The sequence below is a fragment of the Myxine glutinosa genome, chromosome 6, assembly GCF_964187855.1.
Source record: "Myxine glutinosa chromosome 6, kmMyxGlut1.1, whole genome shotgun sequence".
Classification (NCBI taxonomy): Eukaryota; Metazoa; Chordata; class Myxini; order Myxiniformes; family Myxinidae; genus Myxine; species Myxine glutinosa.
The window spans coordinates 101,766,844-101,781,891 of NC_136266.1; the positions used below are offsets into that span (position 1 = coordinate 101,766,844).

Genomic DNA, 15,048 nt, shown 5'->3' on the forward strand with positions numbered 1-15,048 from the left:
AAAATTGGAAACTTGCACCAAAATGCATCCTGTGTGTTAACTGTTCCAGCACATGAGTAATGTGCCATTCCTTAATGCATTATTTAATTTTGTGATGATGCAATGTTGTTCGTTGTAAAGTTCTCGCTTTGTGATGTATTTGTAATTCTTGTTCAGTTTAAAAAAAAAGAAACATATTCTTGTTCAGGTATTTGTATTTATTTCTCATGCTTGGCACATGGTACATTCATCTAAGCCGAAAGGTGTCACAAAGCAGTTGCATGGGAAAAAAGTATTTTTGAATCGTATCGTTTCAAACTTGTTTGTTGCCTGTTGGGGTTTTGATTTTGATTTTTTTTATTCCTGTTTGACAGAAGGTGAGAGGGTGAAGGTGGATCCTATGGACACGATATTTGTAAAGCAAGTAAAGGAAGGGAGCCCTGCACACGAGGCCGGACTGCAGACAGGTGTGATGACTCCCTATTGACGTCATGTCATTGTCACGAACAAACCGTTTGTTTTCCTTTTGTGATGATGACGCTGCAGCCCATTGTTTTCTGTTGCATGCGCTGTGCAGTCATAACCTTCAAAATGCTTGTTCACATGTTTAAGATTTATTTCTGCACTCTAATGTGTGTGTTTACTTAAAAGTTGAGTTGTGCAGACTTGTACATTAAAGTTCTTACCTCGAGGTGCACATCAAAAGTCACTTACTAATCTGCCCTTTGCGATGTGTTCAGGTGATCGAGTCGTTAAAATTAATGGTGACAGCATCATCGGGAAAAGCTACTTGCAAGTAATATCCAGTATTCAAAACTGGTGAGTGTTTTAAACTTCCCTGTGCATGGATGTACTCCTTGTGAGGCCGATGTTCCATACTGGGACTCATCGGCCGAGCCGTGCTGCAAGCATTTGCTGGGATAATCCTGGCTTGTCGCCAGAAAATGGGGATAAGGCAACGCTTGTGTGCAATTTACAACAACGACTGTGTGCTTTGTCGGATGCACCACAAGGTGATTGTGTGAGTGAGCACAATGGAGGGAAGGAAAAAAACCCCCCTCCGTGTACAGCTGGTGTCGCACCACAGCATCTAAGTATGCTTGGGGACCCGTGCCTTCCAACAGGGCTGATTACGCCTGCATTGCTGAATGCTCTGTTGTCTGTTTCCAGTGATTCGGTGTTGCAGCTGTCAGTCATGCCAAAAGATGAAGATATTCTGCAGTTGGTGAGTTAAAAATAAATGTGTGTGCATGCTTGTTATTGTGCGTTAAATGTTCTCTTTAATGCCCCACGCGCTCTGTTCTGCATTGCAGATTACTTTGTTTTTATACCTTTTAATACCAGCAGGACTCTACCTTAAATTCCTCCCTTGGCAACATGTGGTAGGTATGCTGTCTAAGGTTAACAGGTAATAGTGCCTGACTTCCATTAAACGATGTAAAGTGATCGTTTCTGGTTAAAGTAAGCACTTTGAAGTCGTTTGACTGTTGTTACCCTCAGTCTCTACTGCAAGTGTGTTTTGGCTTTCCTGACTGGAACTTGTACTATATATAAGCCAAACTTGGTCCTCCACATATCTGGTTACGTTGGACACTGTTTTCCACACGCGTCACATTGTTTACTTTGTGTTTCATTTGCCATGCCAGAATCCCGTTTGTCATAATTTCCGTTCCAATTGCGAGGCTAACCATCGGTGCCGTTTTTAACGATTCCAAATCTAAAGTTGCCGTTTGTGCTGGAACTGACTTTTTGGCTAGGGAGATTCGGAAGGGCTCCAAAGGCTAGAAAAGCAATTGAGGAATGGAAAAAGGGAAATGGAAATTTGGCCTTGCAGGTTCATTTTGATTGTAGAGTAACCAGACCATCTGCAGTTGGACATCACTCTCCATCGCAGAGGAAATGCCTTGCCAACCAGACACAAACGTATAAAGGACAGCATTAAACAGTGGGAAATGGTTTGTTAAATTGTCTATATAAAATGTTGATCATTTTCAAACCTCTGTCGTCATCTGCCTTTTTTTTACTTGCTGAAGTACAAATGTTATCTTTGGCCGGTTTTGGAAATTATACACTTTTGGGGTATTTAAGTTACTGACTTCTCTATTTGGTTTCACCGTGGACATTTGACACTACTTGTCATTACATTAATAGTCCAGTTAATTTGTACATCTTAAGGTCAAGGATATTTGGCTTGAAGAGATTGGCAGGCCCAAACAATCTCACCCAACTGATCACCATGGGCCAAAATCTGATTTAGAGTTTGTTGCTTCGATTCCTGACGTTGGCCAGAACTTGTAAAAAATACCTGGCTGTCTAACTGACGTGTTTGAAAATAGTTTTGGCTTTTATTAATGTTTCTTTCAATTGTTTTCTTATTTTCATCAGGCCTATTCCCAAGATGCCTACATGAAAGGAAGTGAACCCTACACCGGTAGAGCCCAGGATATCCCAGAACCACCTCCATTGGTTTTCTCGAGCTCAAGTCTTCCACCTGCTGTCCACTCCCCTACTGCTGGGTGGCCCTCTCATTATGCAAGTGTGCCAGCCGTGCCTACATGCTATGGCATGCCTATTTCGTCTCATTCTGAGACCTTTTCCAAGTTTGAAAACAAAGTGTACAGTCGTGAAAAGCCTCCCATGCAATCTGGAAACGAGTTGGAGCTGACCAAGCGTAATCAAGGCTTCCGTAACATTCCAGCCGGACACAAAGCTATTGGCACAGGCGATGTGATCCAGCATAGACCATACGGATCAGATGACATGAGGATTCGAATGACGGATGGCCTGAAAAGTCGGCACTGGACATCAGAGCAAGGTCAGACGCCTTCGGCCTATGGATATCCTACAGCAAGATTTCAACACTCAGAGCATATGCAGGACTACCTCGCAGTGAAGGCCTTTATGGACGGTAGCCATGAGCCATTCCAGACCTACAAGGACTACAGACGAGCATATGGTGCACGTACCTTGCACGAGCGCCTGGACAGTCTTCGTTCAGCCTCACAAAATCGCGGTGCACCTCCGAACTACTACCATGGTGGTGCGGGGGCATCGGGGTCGGGGCATACTCGCACACGAAGTGTGTCTCATGATCGTGGTCCGGCAGCCATGCCACGTCGTTACCGCAGTGTTTCCCAAGATCGCTTGGCAAACAATGTCAATTTCTCAGAATGGTCGCGCAGCATCTCCCAGGATGCTATTGCACAGCATGGTTGTAGGTTGGCTCCAGCCGGGTGCGCTGTTGGAAGCACCAGGCAAGGTCGAAAGGAGGACTTGCAGCTTCGGGGACTTGCTTCAGAAGCTTACATATCTACGAGCAAAAACCAGGCCCATAATTGTGTGGAACACCCTACTTGGACAAGGGGTTTATGGAATCGTCCTTCACCCGATGGCCAGCACAGTTGGTGTCAAGGAGAGGAGATTATGAAGACTCAAAACTCTATGGTCCCCCAACCAAAGGTCATGTCGGAGGAGAAAGCGTTTCCAAAAGGGCCTGTGGAGAGTAAGAAGGCCGAGCGCACCCGTTTGCCTGCTGCTTCATCATGCTCCGTAAAGCCACCAAAACTCACCGAGTTACGCAAGATGGAGAACCAACATCAGCGATCCAAGTCTCTCGAGTCTCATTCTCTTCTTCAGGCATCTGGGCACAAGGTGCCTTCTCTGTCCTCAAAGCGTTGTGGCAATGTGAAGGATTCAAACAGCAGCAGTGTCACATCTCTTCCCGGTGTAATGCCAATAACAGTGGCACCGCGTAAAAACGCCAAAGGGTTGGAGCGACGCCGTGCAGTGTTCTGTGAGGCCACAGGCATCAAGGATGTGGTGTTGCGTGAAAAGCCACCTAGTGGAAGGCTGGCACCACCCCTGAGACATCCTTCTTATATCATGGCTGTCAATTCCGTGGACAACGTTTCTGCATCTCCTGAAATACAGAGTAGCAGGCAGAAAGGAAATTTGAGTGTCCGTACCACACAAGAGGTCCTCAAAGAAGACGTGATGGAAGACTCATCTTTGGCCACTATTCCTTTCATCGGTAAGCTATTAATTAGAAAGGTTTGTTTGCACAGAGTATGACTGCTTTAAGCTGTTGTACTCTAATTGAGTATTTTGAAACTGCATATGAAGGCAACAGAGGATAGAGCAAATGGGATTGTATACTTTTCAGCCATCTACTTGTTAATCTCGCCTGAGGAGAGGGTATTGCATTTGAGTCCGTTTGTTTGCAAAATCTAAGATTTTCAAGTATATTGGTCGGTTGCGTTTGTGGTTCTGTCTGTTTGTCTGTTTGTTTGTTTGTCACCGGCCTACAGGTCACAATTCTAAACCAATCGTCACAAAACCTCAAGATGTATAGGTTGTCCCAATTGAGAAGCCTATTGATGTTGAGGTCAAAGGTCAAAGGTCATTTGCAGGTCAAATTTATAAAATTGCCATTTAAAATCCGATTGACTTGAAAATTGAATAGCATTTGTATATTGAGTCAAAAAATTGGGAAATTAAATATTTTTGAGGTCAAAAGTCAAAGGTCAACTCGAGGTCAAATTTTCAAAATCAATCTTCATCGGAAAAGCCGTCAATTTTCAACCGATTGACTTGAAAATTGAACAGCATTTGCATATTGAGGCACTAAATTGGGAAACATACTATTTTGAGGTCAAAAGTCAAAGGTCAACTCGAGGTCAAACTTCCAAAATCAATTTTCATCTGAAAACCCATCAATTTTCATCCGATTGACTTGAAAATAGAACAGCATTTGCGTATTGCCTCACTCAATTGGGAAACCGACTATTTTTTAGGACAAAAGGTCAAAGGTCAACTCAAGGTCAAATTTCCAAAATCATGAATTTTCATGTAAAAAGCCGTCAATTCTCAACTGATTTACTTGAAAATTGAATAGCATTTGTATATTGTCACTAAATTGGGAAATGAACGATTTTTGAGGTCAAAAGGTCAAAGGTCAGCTCAAGGTCAAACTTCTAAAATCATCATTTTTCATCTGAAAAATAGTCACTTATTATCTTGTCACTGACCCGAGCTTTGATCGAGATTATAAATTTTAATCTTCATGGAATGGACAATTTGCTGTATCGATGGAATTTTTTTTCTTGGGGGGTGGGTGTGGGTGGGGGGAGGGGGGAGCGGATTTTGCAAGTATTGTGCTCCGCATAACGTCTTCTTGTTTGTTACTTGCAAAATCGAAGATTTTTCAAGTATATTGGTCGGTTGCGTTTGTGGTTCTGTCTGTCTGTTTGTCTGTGTGTTACTTGCCGGAATCTTGATTGGTTGGTTTGTCTGTTTGTCTGTCTGTTTGTCTGTCTGTTTGTTCGCAGTACTACGTCTGCATCGTTGCACGTATAATCGCCAAACTGTGAAGGATTCAAACAGCAGCAGTGTCACATCTCTTCCCGGTGTAATGCCAATGGCATGACGTCATCGGTCACGTGGTTCGGCCGCCATCTTGGAAAAACCGAAAAACTTTGCACCTCTATATCTCCGAAAGTGCTGAATAGAAAAAATTGAGACATGGCTCATTGTAAAGAACTCTCCATGGGGAATAAAATTTGTTAATGATGATGTCATAGGTGCCTCCATTATGACATCATAATTCGACAAGTACAAAACTTCACCTGATCAAGATGAAATTTATTGAGCATAATCTAGGAATAAATTAGTTTAGAAAACAAATAATGATGACGTCATCGGTCACGTGGTTCGGCCACCATATTTGTCCAACATGGCCGATTTTTTAAAAAGAAGAAGAACATTCCGGCAAGTCCTCGGTCTCTGATCGATTTTTCATCTGTTTGTCTGTTTGTCTGTTTTTTCGCAGTACTACGTCTACACCGTTGCACATAGAATCGCCAAACTTTACACACATATTTGTCTTGCCTTGGAATAGACTGTGCTCAATTGTAACACTCTCGGCCCAAGGCCTCCATTATGACGTCATAATTCAATAATTTGACAAGTACAAAACTTCATCCAATCAAGATGCAATTTCTCGAGTGCCATGTCGGCATAAACTGGTGGAGGAAAAAAAAAAATGATGTCATCGGTCACGTGGTTCGGCCGCCATCTTGGAAAAACGGAAAAACTTTGCACCTCTATATCTCCGAAAGTGCTGAATAGAAAATATTGAGACATGGCTCATTGTAAAGAACTCTCCATGGGGAATAAAATATGTTAATGGTGATGTCATAGGTGCCTCCACTATGACGTCATAATTCGACAAGTACAAAACTTCATCCGATAAAGATGAAATTTCTTGAGCATCATCAAGGAATAAATTAGTTTAGAAAACAAATAATGATGACGTCACCGGTCATGTGGTTCGGCCACCAAATTTGTTTTAACACAAAAGCCTTTAAAAAAAACTGAAAACACGTCCGGGCGAGGGCCTGCAATCTCTGATTGCTCTTTCTTATGTATGCATGGGGCAGAGGAGAGGTTTGTTGTCTGAATCGAAAATATTGAAATTGGTAAGTGAAGGTAATAATACTCCTTGGAGGTCTCTACACTTTAATGGAAGAAGAAGGGAAGGGAAATGTATTTGGGGAAAAAAAGGAATACAGGAAAGAGAGTATAGTAGTAGTTGTCAGAGTAGAGAAGGATGAGTAAATGGAAGGGAGAAAAGCAATATTTATGTGGTATATGGAGGGGGCAAAATTTTATCTGCAATAAACAGATGGTAAGTTTGCTTGTGTGTTTGTTATCCTGTATATGTTGTCAATGTAATTTCCAAATGCAACAGTGTGGTTTTATTTGAATGCTCAATTTTAGCCATCTGGCTTTAGCATTGCTTTGTCAACATGGAGAGTTATATGAATTCTCAAGTTGAGATTTTGTATACTTCACAAATGTAGCTTTACATGGCAATTTGAGGGGCCATATTGAAATTGCTTTTCCTTCTATCTGGTTTTACTTGTCTAAAACATGTTGAATTATCAATAATTGTTGTAATTGGCTTTATATTATTTTATTAATATGTTATTGTTGCATGCATTAGTGTACAAAATTTTGTTTACCCGCCCTGTACTCATGGGGCGTGTTATTGGATAGACAAACGGTCATTGGCCGAATTTTGAAGTATATTCCTGCACTTTCCCAATGGCTGCCTACTGTTCTAACATATTGAAAAGAGAGACGACATCCCACACTATTGACATAATGAATAGTTTAATAATTACCTAGAATGACACTTGGCAATGCTCTAGAAAAGTTCATATAAAGGGGCGCCCTACACCTGGTAAATAAAATACATTTACTTCTTCATACAGGTGTATGAATCAAATTGGCACCCCTTTATATGAACTTTTCTAGAACATGACTTGGTTCCTCCTAAGAACACAAGGGTAGTCCAGCATGCACATGAGATTTTTTGAATGTCCCTTATTTTCTATTGTTCGACATTTTCTACAAGCTATGGAATGCCCCTTCTTTTATATCGTTTGCCACATGGAACATACCCTTGTATATAGGGGCCTTTTCTATGCCCCTGGCATTTTTTCCCAAGAGGGGCAACTATATTTGACACGAGGGCGCAAATTGTGATGGGGCCCTAACAAGATAATACAGAATACGTACTCTTAACTGTAATCTATGACCTCAATCCTGGCAACAACATGGGACGGGTCAGGGTGGATAAGGTTCGCAAATTAATAAATGAACCTTAAGCCAGTGCAGAAGAAAATAATGTAAGGTAACAGGGGTGTCTCTGTCTGTTTGTGCTAGTTGGTAGCAAAGGTGCTGCAAGCTAATAATAAATATGACAGTGGCCCAGGGCAGCAGTAGAATAGTGTGGGAATGCAGCTTGCATTTCTTGATGGTAAAATGGCTCTCGCTCTTCCTCTTTCTTTGTCTCTCATATTGTTCATATCCAACGCACTTCTCTCTCTTCGCTGTTCTCTCTCTTCTCTGGCGTCACTTTCTGTGCTCCGTTGGGAGTTTCTCTTGCCACTATGTGTCCACACTTCGTGTGACGTAATCCCCGCCAATTCCGTGCCGGCCCAGTCAGGATCAATGGAGCTCGGTGGATTGGGTGAGGAAAGGGGTTATAATCATAACAAGAATTATCACAACTGTGTTCACAACCTGCTACAAAATCCGGTAATGGGCCGATTGGGAAACACACATTTAATGCGTTGTTAAAAGATTAAGTCGATACCTCTCATCCATGACAGCCCCACGGTTATATCAGAACGAGCTGATTTGTCACATGGTCATGGATTGTTTAACCCCAATATGGGTCCATTCCAAAATTATGTAACACTATTTTTTTTAGGGATGGGCTTTCCGACAGGCTTGACTGATTAAGCCTTACTGGTAATTTTTATTTGGCATATGATGAGATTTTTTGGGGTCCCTCCCCATGTGTAACACTCGACCCAAGTAAAGCCAATGGAAATCTGACGTAACAAACTCAGGCAGTGTATAATCAGCAGAGGCCCACAGGCCTGATGTCTTAGGCCCACCAGAAAACCAAGATGGTGGCCATATTATTTTGGCTGAATGCCATGCCGAGTGGAATCAAGTGACAAGTGTGGGTGGGGTCTGGCAGCTGTCTGACCCAACAAGAACCACAACAGCAACAATAACCATGCGGAGCTCTTGTATGCCTGCGACATCTCGCAGGTAAAAAGGAGTGGGGGTAGACTGGAAGACACAAGCCTATTAGACTCCTTGTGGGTCTGACTGATTGATTGGCCTGTGGCCTGTTGCATAGGATTTCAAAGCCCCACCACATCAAGGCAGAGCTGATGGCACAAACTCAGTGGCGTTTTGCATAGCATTTGTAAACCGCAGTCACCCCACCCCACTGCCCCTGCCTAACTTCCCCAATCTTCCCTGTGCATGTAACAATACTGTTACGGACACGACTTAGATGTTGCTTGACCGAGCGGAATGGCCGCCGTGTTCGCACAAGTTACCCGATTACACTCGAACGTTGGCCGAATCGCGCTATGCTAAATCAATGAAGGAAAGGACACAACGGCTGGGATTAAGGCAACGACACAAGGGGTACAGTTCTCAAGACCTCCGGAGGAGGATATAATATTGGTTATGCAGAACGGTTAGATTACACGGCAAGAGGTAAAGCACAGCAAGATGGGCACTTAGACACAGTCTTATCTTAATTCCCGACAGACCACAGACAAACGGGACAAGACTGACTTACACGGGGATTGATGGCAGGGGAGGGCAGGCAGTCGATAGCTCAAGGTGCACCTTGGCTCAGGGGCAGAATCGACCCGGTCCGGTCCAGAGAGGCGGGGAGGTATTTCTCAGCGCTAGGAGGTGGCGTCCTTTCTTCTCCAAGCTGAGGCGCATCTCACGTCACCTCCCTCTTCCTGCGCATGTCCAGCGGGGAGTGACACGCCCTCGGCTCGTTAGCTCCGCCCCAGATGGAATCGGTCCGCCGCTTCTTATTGGGTGCGGGGGGTTACCGGGCTCCGCCCTTGACGAGGAGCTGACAGTGAGCCCCTGCGTGGTAACCCCGTCGGAGCACATGTTCAATGGCGGCTAACCAAGCCGGAGTGAGGACGCACACTCGCCGCGCCGCCGCCGCTGTTGTTGTTGTTGGTGTTGTTGTTCCATGAGGAAGAGATGCGGGGAGGTATTGGGAGGTCCTAAACTTACTAATGGTGCCATACAATCACATTCTGGTGCAACGAAGAGTCAGAATTAATGGAAACGAGTCCTTAACTGACATAGACTAAGAATAACTAGCAGGATGTCCTATAGTTGTCTTACATGAGATGCGGTGAACCTGGGCACGACATTTAAGGGGGGAAATAGGGGAAGGTCGGTTCTACAGAGTGTTGTTTACAGAAAATGGGACTAGGGAATGGGGGATTGGGGATAGTTGGGGAGTATTGGGGAAATAGGGGAATATTTACAAGCGGATATGGATGGAGGCCAAATCCCATATCCGCAACAATACTATTCAAACTTTTGATCATGCTGCAAAATTCCCATCATTTTGAAACATAAAATGTTGATAAACTTGCTAATAATTTTCTGCTACTACAGCGGCCCTGTACTGCATTGCATCAAATGCTGATAAGTGTGTTAAAGAATTTATGTGCGTTTTGGTAATCTGTGTCTGCGTTATCAACTTTCGTTGTCATATTCTATGAGTGAGGATTTGCAGAGTGCTGTGTTTCAATGATTTTAAATGAGAGTATATTTTGGCGATGAGGTGGCAGGAAATTGTGCAAAAATACAAGTTGGGTTATAATAATCAACTTTTTGTTGTTTTTAAACCATCTATACTTTTAAAGTGTTTGCTGGGTCACCACACCTGTCCCCCCACCCCTAGTTGCTCTCCCCGCTTTTTGTCCCCCGTCGCACAGCGTAGTGAAAGGGGGACTATGGCTTTCCCCTCCGTCCGTGTGTCCGTCCGTCCGTCCGTCCGTGCGTGCGTGTGTTCGTGCAGGCGTGCGTGTTTGCGGGCGTGCGTGCGTGCGTAAGCGAAGGACCGCATTCAAATTTGGTGTGTGGGTGCAACCCACGTCAAAATCCAATATGGCCGCCGCCATGTATGTCTGATGCCATGTATGTCTGAACCTTGTGAGATGAATATCTTGAAAAATAAGCGAAGTACCAACTTCTAATCTGGTGTGTGGGTGTATCTAGGCATAAGGAAGAACGCTATTGAAAATTGGGTTGCCACATCAAAATCCAAGATGGCCACCGCCATGTATGTCTGAACCTTGTGAGATGAATATCTTGAAAAATAAGCGAAATACCAACTTCTAATTTGGTGTGTGGGTGGATCTCGGCATAAGCAAGAAGGCTGTTTAAAATTGGGTCGCCACGTCAAAATCCAAGATGGCCGCCGCCATGTATGTCTGAACCTTGTGAGTGAAATATCTTGAAAAATAAGCGAAGTACCAACTTCTAATTTGGTGTGTGGGTGTATCTAGGCATAATGAAGAACGCTATTGTAAATTGGGTCGCCATGTCAAAATCCAAGATGGCCGCCACCATATATATGTCTGAACTTTGTGAGTGAAATATCTTGAAAAATAAGCAAAGTACCAACTTCTGATCTGGTGTTTGGGTGTATCTAGGCACAAGGAAGAAGGCTATTGAAAATAGGGTCGCCACGTCAAAATCGAAGATGGCCGCCGCCATGTATGTCTGAACGTTGTGAGCGGAATATCTTGAAAAATAAGCGAAGTACCAACTTCTAATCTGGTGTGTGGGTGTATTTAGGCATGAGGAAGAACGCCATTGAAAATTGGGTCGCCACGTCAAAATCCAAGATGGCCACCTCCATGTATGTCTGAACCTTGTGAGCGAAATATCATATCATAGCATGTTTTCTGCATCTTCCACTTTGTCAACTCACATCACTTCACCGACGGGGGACCTAGGCATAACGCTTGTCATCCTCTATCTTTACCCTCACCAGAGGAGAGGGTATTGCATTTGAGTCTGTTTGTCTGTCTGTCTATCTGTTTGTCTGTCTGTCTGTCTGTTTGTTTGTCTGTCTGTTTGTTTGTCTGTCTGTCTGTCTGTCCGCACAGAAGAAATATGATTTTCTCTGCAACCGTTGGTCTGAAATGTTCACCATCGGAGCACCTCCTCCTATAGAATTTTTTAATGATAATTATGAAGTCATAGGTCATGTGGTATGGGTGCCATCTTTGAAAAACCGAAAAATATTGCACCTCCATATCTCTGAAAGCACTGCATAGAAAAAATTGACACATGGCTCATTGTAAAGAACTCTCCATGGGGAATAAAATACGTCAATGATGATGTCATAGGTGCCTCCATTATGACGTCATAATTCGACAAGTGCAAAACTTCATCTGTTCAAGATGACATTTCTTGAGCATCATCTCGGGATAAATTGGTGGAGAAAAAAATATTGATGTCATCGGTCACGTGGTTTGCCCGCCATATTTGTTTTAACACAAAAGCCTTAAAAACCACTAAACGCACGTCCTGGCGAGGATCTGCAATCTCTCATTGCTCTTTCTTGTTCTTTTTGTCATCCTTTGTCTTGTCCTAAGTTTATTTCCTCTATTGGCTATGACTAATGTTATTTGATTATTTATGTGCATTTATCACTAACAATGGCATTATCATCCTCACCATCAATGATGTCTTCATTACAACACCTTCACTCACTGTCTCATTCTGACACAGTCACACTTCCACACAATACAAAGTTAAGGCTAATGGTAGAGAGCTAAATGATTGAAGGTAGCAGGCACTGACTGCACTGACGTCAGTGTGACAACATAAATATCTAATAAGAGGAGGAGGAAGGAGAAGAGCAAAGCTAACATCAATCTTGCAAATTTCTCTCCATCAAAATTTTCCACCATATATTTTAGGTAGTTTTGACATATTGTAGGTCTTTCCTTTAGAGAAATTGCAAAGAAAGCCAAGGTGTCAGTGAGTACAGTTTCCTACACCATCAAAAGGCACTTAGAAACTGGAGGAAACTCTGACAAGAAGAGGTCTGGCAGACCCAAAGCCACAACAGAATCAGAAGACAAGTTTCTGAGAGTCAGCAGCTTGCGTGATAGGCGGCTCACCGGATACCAGCTTCCAGCACAGCTTAACACTGGTCGAAGTAAGCAAGTCTCAGTTTCAACTGTGAAGAGAAGACTTCGAGCTGCAGGTTTGACAGGTCGAGTGGCAGTAAGAAAGCCATTGCTAAGATGGCAAAATAAGAAAAAGAGGTTTGCCTGGGCCATGAAGCACCGCCAGTGGACTACTGAAGACTGAAAGAAGGTCTTATGGACCGATGAATCAAAATTTGAAATCGTTGGCTCATCACGCCGGGTTTTTGTACGCCGTTGAGTCGGTGAAAGGATGGTTCCTCAGTGTGTGACACCAACTGTCAATCATGGAGGAGGAAGCGTGATAGTCTGGCTTGCTGGATCCAGAGTCGGCGACTTGCACAGAGTGACTGGCACCCTGAACCAAAAGAGCTACCGCAGCATTTTGCAGCACCATGCAATACCCCCTGGTATACGCCTAGTTGATCAGAGGTTCATCCTACAGCAAGATAATGACCCTAAACACACCTCCAGGCTATGTCAAAACTCCCTTTGAGGAAAAGAATAAGACGGTAGGCTTCAAATCATGGAATGGCCAGCACAGTCTCCAGACTTAAACCCCATCGAGCTGGTTTGGGATGAACTGGACAGAAGGGTGAAAGCAAAGCAACCTACAAGTGCAACACATTTGTGGGAAATTCTGCAACAGTGTTGGGAAGAACTTCCGGAACAATATTTGATTTCCATTGTAGAAAGAATGCCACGAGTGTGTTCGGCGGTTATATCTGCAAAAGGTGGCTACTTTGCTTCGTCAAAAATTTAAATTAAATTTTGTTGAACAAAATTATTCTATGATTTCTTTTTTATCTCCAATTGTTTATTTGTTCTATGCTTAATTTCAGAGTACATTGAGACATTAAACTGCGTTAATTCCAATAAAAACTGGAAAAATTGAGGTGTTTTAAAACTTTTGACCGGTACTGCGTATATATATATATATATATATATATATACATATATATATATATATATATATATATATATATATATATGTATATATATATATATATATATATATATATATATATATATATATATATATACAGTATATATATATATATATATATATATATATATATATTGTAACGAATTTGAGAAGTGTAACGGATTTGAGAAGTGTAACAATTTTGAAAAAGTGTAACGAATGTGAAAAGTATGGTTTTGTTGTGTGTAACTGACCCTCGTAATGTAAAGAATGGTCGCAGCTCGTCCTCTTAGTTAATTCCATAAACCTACACACAGGACACGATATATCCTTTTAAATAGTTAGTCCCTTATTCTCTGTGTAGGCTAAGGATGTGTTTCCCGCTAGTTTGACTCTTCATTGCACCGAATTAAATAAGAGTAGGCCCTCTGACGCCCCATGGCAGCTTCCAAGTGCCAGGTTCGCCACTTTGCTGCAATTGCCTCTTTAGGCACTTTGCTGCATTTCCATCTGCCGTCCACTGTGCTGCATTTGACTCCATTACGCACGAGGTAACGCCGAAGAAGAAAGGCGGGTCTCCACCTCGTCATAGAGGGGAGGAGTAAGTCAGCCCTGCTCATCCAACCCAGAACGAGGGGTTTGGCTTGAGAGGGCGGAGAGAGAACGTTTGGGGAAGGTTCGAAAAGGGTGAAGGGCGGGGCCTATATAACCCGCCGCGGGACGCTCCCGAGAGAGACGAGATGAGCTTTGACGGAGATGGGTCCAGGAGATGCGCTGGAGACGAGCAGGTGTGACCGAGCCGCCGTGAGACGTGCCGCGCTGCAGGAAAAGCGGACTGGGGCAACGCAAGGAGCGCACGAGGCAGCAGTACAGAGAAAGGAACTTCGCCCGCGCAGTTTGGGACCCAAGCTCGGCTTCTTGACGGCGGTGCCTTCTGGGCCGACCGTGCCCAGTACCCGCTGAACCTTCCTTGCCTCTAAAAGCCACCCATCTCCAAGCCATTCCTTCCTGCCTGCATTTCCCCATGTAAGTGTGATCGTCCGTCTGTCTTTAACGTTGTCCTGGGGTTTATTAATTAAGCTTGTATAGGTAAGCTAAAGATTTCACTGTGTGCCTGCTCCTTCCATTTTCTGTATATAACCAACTGCTCTCTTTGCTTTGGCTTGTGAAAATAATTAATAAAACCTGTTATTCCTCAGTACGTCTTCTTCTTCTTCCTCTTTCCATTCGGTCGCTTTAGAGTTTTCCATATTGAGTAGCTGTGGCGCGATACGGCCAACGTCTGGGTGAATCGGGGAAAACTGTTAGGTCGCGGTGCCTTCGCTCGGCAAACAACATCCTTAACCGCGAACCGTAACAATATATATATATATATATATATATATATATATATATATATATATATATATATATATATATATATATATATATATATATATATATATATATATATATATATGTATATATATATATATATATATATATATATATATATATATATATATATATATATATATATATATATATATATATATATATATATATATATATATATATATATATATA

General features: G+C 42.9%; 1 protein-coding gene across 5 annotated transcripts in view; it reads left to right on the forward strand.

The window, feature by feature from the left end:
- The window catches only part of ARHGAP21 (Rho GTPase activating protein 21), a 176,340-nt gene that overhangs the window by 46,786 nt on the left and 114,506 nt on the right, over positions 1-15,048 (forward strand). For 4 of the 5 annotated variants that reach the window (XM_078780267.1, XM_078780265.1, XM_078780266.1 and 1 more), the window contains 4 exons: positions 354-446; positions 720-798; positions 1,150-1,204; positions 2,365-4,009. In XM_078780267.1, the coding sequence (XP_078636393.1) occupies positions 354-446; positions 720-798; positions 1,150-1,204; positions 2,365-4,009 (1,872 nt within the window). The remainder of the gene's footprint in view (positions 1-353; positions 447-719; positions 799-1,149; positions 1,205-2,364; positions 4,010-15,048) is intronic. The other variant, XM_078780269.1, reaches the window with a different exon arrangement.